This window comes from Hylobates moloch, unplaced genomic scaffold (genome assembly GCF_009828535.3).
Source record: "Hylobates moloch isolate HMO894 unplaced genomic scaffold, HMol_V3 SCAFFOLD_34, whole genome shotgun sequence".
NCBI classification, from domain to species: Eukaryota; Metazoa; Chordata; class Mammalia; order Primates; family Hylobatidae; genus Hylobates; species Hylobates moloch.
Window position 1 is genome coordinate 2,805,793 of NW_026652309.1, and position 6,533 is coordinate 2,812,325.

The window sequence follows — 6,533 nt, forward strand, 5'->3', positions numbered from 1 at the left end:
TGGAGAGCCAGCCCCACATCTCACCTTCCCCTCCCCACCCCCAGGGCACCCTGGAGAGCCAGCCCCACATCTCACCTTCCCCTCCCCACCCCCAGGGCACCCTGGAGAGCCGGCCCGCACCTCACCTTCCCTTTGATGCTGAGGCCTCCAGTATCATAGACGATGCCTTTGCCCACCCAGGCGATGGTCTGCGTGGCTCCGTCTGGGGTGTGGCTGAGGACGGCCAGGGCTGGGGGATGCAGGGCGGCTTTGCCAACCCCATAGATTCCTATGGAAAGCGTGGGGAGAACTGGGTTAGGCTCGGGCTGAGCTGAGCGGGGAACTCCCAGAGGCCCCTGGAAACTCTGGCCGGCTGGTGTTTCTCCTGGAGAGCCGCCTGCCTGAGCCTGGGGCCCCCTGCCCCTTCTCCTGCCCCTGGCCAGTGTGGGATTGGGGAATGCAAATTAGCTCCAATGCCTGAGATTGCAAACAAATTCTATGCAAAGTATTGTTAAGCAAGAAAAACCACTAAGGGAAAAAATATTGTATCCTTTCCAGAAAAGAAAAGAACAGGATTGCAGAATGAAATGATATTTGGATAATGCCTCAAGGCTGCCCCAGCCCATGCTCGTCCCCACTTCCTGAATCCTTTGCGCACTCAGGAACGGCACCGCCCTTTCACACTCACTCCCACAGTCTCTGCACCACTGCCTCTTTGGTTTACATGACACATCTTCTCAAGAAAGCTGTGGCCCCTGTGTGTGCAGAGTCTATGGCTCAAAGTCCTGCAATAATTGAGTCAAACAATCATAGCAACAATGACGAGAGCTCATCATGGCTGCCTGACAAACTCTAATTCATCCTGTAAGATCCACAGCAAATGCCGCCTCCTCTGTGAAGCTTTTCCTGACACAAGCGGCCTCTCCCTCCACTTGCAAATGGCTTCTGTCTAGGTAGACACCACCAGGATGGCCCCTGTGACCCCCACATCTGGGTATTCACGTCCTTGTGCAGTCCCTCCCCCTCATGTGGGCAGGTCCTAGTGTCTCACCTCTAACCAAAAGAAAAAGAAGTGATGAGATACCACTCCTGGGATTAGGTCACAGAACAAGATGGGAGTTGCCATTTTGTTTGCTCACTCCTTATCCCTATCTCTCGCTCAGAGACCTCGCTCAGAGGGTGGCTCACACAGCAAGGAACTGCTGTCTCCAGCTAATGGCCTGTGAGGTGCTGAGACCTGCCAGCAGCCTGTTGTGAGCCTGCCTGGAAGCACATCGCTGGCCCCAGGCAAGCCTTCAGATGACTGCAGCCCCAGCCAACAACCTGACAACAGCAGGCAGAGACCCTGCACCAGGGGAAGATCCCCACCCCACAGCACGGGGAGGGGATAAGTGTTGTTGCGTTCAGCTGCTATCTTCTGAGTAATTTGTTTTGTAGCCATACATAACAGACAGCCACCTTCCTCTTGCCAGTCTACAAGCACCACGGGGCAGCTGAGTCATATTCATCTGCCCCTCTGGTTCCTGGGCAGTGGGGAAAGGTGGGTCTGGGGACTTGGGGAAGGCCTCTCTGAGGAGGGGCATTGGTTGAGATGGCCTCCACCAAAAATGTATCTTGAGGGGAGTATTCCAGATAGGGAGAGCCATCCACACACAGGCCCTGCCCGCCGTGATGTGAACTTGTGTATTCAAGGAACAGGAAGGCGCTGCTGAGCCCGTCCCCAGAGTCAGGCTATGCAGCACGCGAGGACGCTGGAGAGGCTGCAGGCAGGGAAGGACTTGGATCTAGCAGCTTCCAGAATCCAAATCAGAATCTGGATTGCCTCCCCTTCTCCCCCAGGGACGGCTGCTTCCCAGGGTCCGGCACTGGGCTTGGACACAGGCTGATTCCTTTCAGGTCACAAGCAGGATGAAGTCTGGGACAATGTGCCATGTGGCCCACCGACCCCCTGCCACCCAAGTGCCCCTGGCCACTGCCTGAGGCCAAGACCTGCAGGGATGCAGCCCCAACCCACCTCCAAATCCTCTCGTCTTCAGTTCCTCATCCCGGATGACGGTTGGGATGATCCCCAGCTCCTTTCCAACTTTGTTAATCTCCTGGACATGTTCATGGAAAAAACAACAACACAACGACACATGAAGATGGCTGGAAACAGGAGCGGCCGACGCTGGGGCCCGGGATGAACTGCTGCCTGTGCGGAGTGGGGGAGCCGGGCTTGGGAGCCAGCTTCGCGTGTGATGAAACCCAGAAGAGGGGGCTCACCCTTCACACTCTCTCATTTCCTGCAGCTCCGGCTGCGGTCCTGCCAAGGGGCCTGGAAGAGGAGGCTCTGTCCTCCCCACACACCCTTTCCTGAGGCTTCCTGGAGCCGGGTAGACAGCAGCGCTCCATCGAGGGCAGCCCTGAGGTTCCCTGGCCACGTCAGGGTGTGGACAGCCCCAGGTTTCCTCTGGCTCTCCTGGGGGTCTATGACACCCACCCCAGCCTGGTCCCACCCCCGGCATGATGACGCCACAAACCTCGAGGAAGGTGTCGGTGTTCATCTCATTGCAGGGTGTGTCCACGATGCGGGCTGCTAGCCGCACGCCGTCTGTGGCATTTGCTAAGCACTAGGGAAAAAAAGGCCATCACTGGGGGCCTGGGACCAGGTGGGAGGCAGATGTTCTCCACTTGTCCGTCCCCCAGGAACAAAAGGCATCAGAGGCAAACGCCACCCACAGGGCTACTGACAGGGCAGCAAGGGGAGGGGAGAGGGGGAGCATGGCTCTCGCTGCCTGCCCCACCCCCAGCAACCCAGGGCCACCAGCCACCTGTGTAGAAAGAACCTTCAGCACAGCCACCACCCTGCGCCTCCACAAATATACAGGAGTCCCCAGCCTGGGGTCCTGCCCTTCCGTATCTGGATCCTTTCCAAGCCCTGTGTCCTGTTTCTCCCCTGATTCCAGCTACAACTGAAGGTAGGTGGCCCTCATGCCAGCCCCTGAGTATGCCCTAAGCTTCCCACCCCTCACCTCTGCAGATCCCACAGTCCTTTCCCTCCCACCAAGATCCCAGGCAGCCTTCGAGGCACTTCTCATAGGCCATATCTACCAGTAGCTTTTCCAGATCCTCCCCACCAAGCAGAAGCACTCTACATCCTGAGTGCTTGAACCTGCTGGCCCTCCCGGACGCCTTCCCTCTGGGCCGCTGCTTTCCTCATGAGTCCCACGCAAGTCCCTCATGAACCCTGCAAGACAGATGGGGGTCTGGCTGCCCTAGTGCTGTCACTTGACACAGCACGGTTCTGGGCACAGAGGGGAAGGACACAGAGGGAGGTCTCGCCTCATGGAACTGACATGTCCACCCAGGGGCTGAAAACATGGGCCCTGCTGGCCTGGCAGGGCTTCAGAGCCCACACTCAAAGGCAGGGCAGAGAGGCGCACATGCACCAAAGCACACATCACGTGGGTCCCAAAAATGTGTCCTTCAGCCCTGGCTTGGGCCATTCTTTGCCTTCTCCTGTGTGTCTCACGTCTGCCCTGGGACCCTCACTCTCTCTCAGCTGAATCTGCGCACACCTCTTCCCCACCCTGTCCCCCACCGTGCATCCCCAGGCACAGAAGCTTCAGACAGCTGGCTGCTTGCACGGCCTCCCTCGCTCACCAGAAAGACAATATTAAGAGAAAAGCAGCGCTGTTTTGCGGGGGTGCAGGACAGCAGCGAGTTTATCATCCCTGCCTCTAGTCTCATAATGTCAGGGCAGCAGGCGCCGGGTCGATACTGCAGCCCGGCCACCTCCCCCGCCCTGCCGAGGTAATTAAACCCCAAAGCCTCAAAGGTAGAAACCTGGAACTTGACAGCTCCGATATGAATGTGCCTGTGCCGTCCCTGCCGCCTGGCAGCGGGTTCTCTGTCTGTGAGGGCATGTGGGGACTCGACAAGGACTGTCTGAGAAGTGCGTCAATGCTGTGTGACTTGCCTCCAAGGAGGCCAGGTGTCACCTGGAAGACCCCAGACCACGGCAAGCTCGGGGCTCTGATGCAAGAGCGCTCCTGTGGGAGGGAGGGCAGGGCTGCGGGTGCCCTCCACCAACACACAGCCATGCTGCACTGGGGAAGGGTGTCCCTTACCATGAGAGGAGGACCACTCATTCTGTCCACATGTGCCAGGCATCATGCAAGACTCTGAGAATTCAGAGACGTCCAAGGGAGTCAAGCTCAACAGAGACTCACAATACACAGTCCCAGTCCCTGCTACAGAAGAGGAGGAGGCCACAAGATGCAGAGGGGACAGGGTCCTGGGTGGGGACTGGAAAGTTCCCGCAGGGAAGAAAAGGGAGAAGCTGAGTACAGGCCACGTGGGTGTCAGATGATGGTGTGCTCAGGACCCAAGAGGGCTGAGTGGTGGCAGCTGCAGCTTAACACCTGGCTCTGCCCCTTGCTGGCGTGACCCCGGTGAGCCACTCAATGTTGGCAAGCAGTTTGCTCAGCCCTAACCTGGGGACAACAGGACGTATCTCACAGGGCTGTAGTGAGAATTCAGTGCACCCGCACGTGCTGTGTGCACACTCCTGCCTCAGTGCAGGGCCTGACAGCTGACAGCACTCAGAAGATGCCACCTTGCGCACACCCAGATGTGCCTTTGGAAGGCGAGTGAAGCAGGAGCTGGAAGGAGGCCATCTGTGGCAGGGTGACCAGGAGACTGCTGCCACAGCCCAGGAGAGCACCTCAAGGCATGGCACTGGGCAGAGCAAAGACAACAAACAGGACACACTAGCTAGCTGGGACCAATGGGGTCGGGGCCATGGGGACTCACTGCCCCCACTGGTTCCATCACCAGATGTTTATTGGGCCTTTCTCACATGTGGGGTGGGGTGCTGGGATCAGTGTGCACAAGACCAGATCCCTGCCCTCTGGGGACTCAGCCCAGTGGGGAGCACAGGAGATCAACAAAGACGTGACATGTCTGGTAGTGATGGTTTAGCTGACAAATGGGAGGGTGGTGGTAGCCAAGAGGGCCAGGCCTCCCTGGGGAGGGGATGTGGGCAGAGGCCAGATGGAGACCATGCTGGGCTGGAGAGGGAAGGACCCCGGCAGAGGAGCAAGCGCAGGAGTGGGCGTGGCCAGTCTAAGGGACAGCAGGAAGTCCACAGGAGGGGAAGGGACCGAGGGCAGCAGAGGTTAGGGTGCCCTGCTGTCCTCGGAAATAAGGGTGATGCTTGAGCCCCCAGGTGGGCTCTGCGGGCACCCCTGCCCACCTGGATGGCAGGCCTGGAAGTCAGAAGAAAATCCCTAAAGACAGAAGAAGCGGATGCTGGTGTCTGATCCCGAGAGGGCTGAGCAGGTCGGAATGCTGGAGAGGCCACAAAGGGGATGCCGAGAGGTGGCAGCAGTCTGGGGAGCAGCGGGAGGGAGGGAGACCTCTGGATGGGGCAGATGCACTTCAAGGAGGGACGGCAATGCCCCATCTAGCAGTCCTTAGAAAACAATGTCAGCATGGGGGCAAAAAACTATGTCTCCATGCGTTAAGAGGGAAAAGAGGATTAAGAAAGGCAAACCAGTTAGGCTTTTTTAAAAGCTCAGAGACGAAGGAAAAAAAGGGGAGCTATCTCATGCTGGTGAAAATGGAAGAATTTGGGTTGAGGGGCAGTGGTTACAGGCCTCAGAGAGGACACAGTGAAAGAAATGAAGTGTGGTCCAAGTGCCGGTGTGGGAGAGCTCGCCTGGGGTGAAGGCGACAGCCTTCCAGAGCCAGAAGTGAAGAATGAGCTCTGACATGTGAGAAAAGACAACCCGGGTGGCGCTGTGGGCTTGGGGACTGGAGATGGCAGGCGCAGAGGCTGGGACCGCTGCCGTGGGGAAGGGAGCCTGATGTCAGGCACATCCAAGGATCTGGAGCTGGGAAATCACTTCCGGCCTTGCAGCCTCAAAAGGATCATTCTCAGCATCGAGTGAAATAACACATGTAGAAGTGCTCCCTGTAAAGGGTGCAGCAACACACGTGCACACACACCGCTCATGCACACACCAGCACTCATACACACAAGCAACACACGCCACATACACACCACACACCACTCATGCACACACCAGCACTCATACACACAGCAACACACACCACACATGCACACACCACACACACACCACTCATGCACACATCAGCACTCATACACAGCAACACATACCACACATACACCACACACCACTCATGCACACACCAGCAAACACACACAGCAACACATACCACACACACACCACTCATGCACACATCAGCACTCAAACACAAACAGCAACACACACCACACATACACACCACACACACCACTCATGCACACGCCAGCACTCACATATACACAGCAACACACACCAAACATACACACACCACACACCACACACACCACTCATGCACACACCAGCACTCAAACATAGCAACACCCGCCATACACACACACCACACACACCACTCATGCACACACCAGCACTCATACACACACAAAACACACCACACACACAAAACACACCACACACGCCACTCATGCACACACCAACACTCATACACACACAACACACACCACA

At 57.2% G+C, this 6,533-nt stretch overlaps 1 protein-coding gene across 5 annotated transcripts in view; it reads right to left on the minus strand.

Moving 5' to 3' along the window:
• The window catches only part of LOC116463354 (probable aminopeptidase NPEPL1), a 63,484-nt gene that overhangs the window by 14,608 nt on the left and 42,343 nt on the right, over positions 1–6,533 (minus strand). For all 5 annotated transcript variants that reach the window (XM_032146411.2, XM_032146420.2, XM_032146419.2 and 2 more), the window contains 3 exons: positions 2,499–2,588; positions 1,994–2,075; positions 126–268 (listed from right to left, as the gene is read on the minus strand). In XM_032146411.2, coding sequence (XP_032002302.1) covers positions 126–268; positions 1,994–2,075; positions 2,499–2,588 — 315 coding nt within the window. The remainder of the gene's footprint in view (positions 1–125; positions 269–1,993; positions 2,076–2,498; positions 2,589–6,533) is intronic.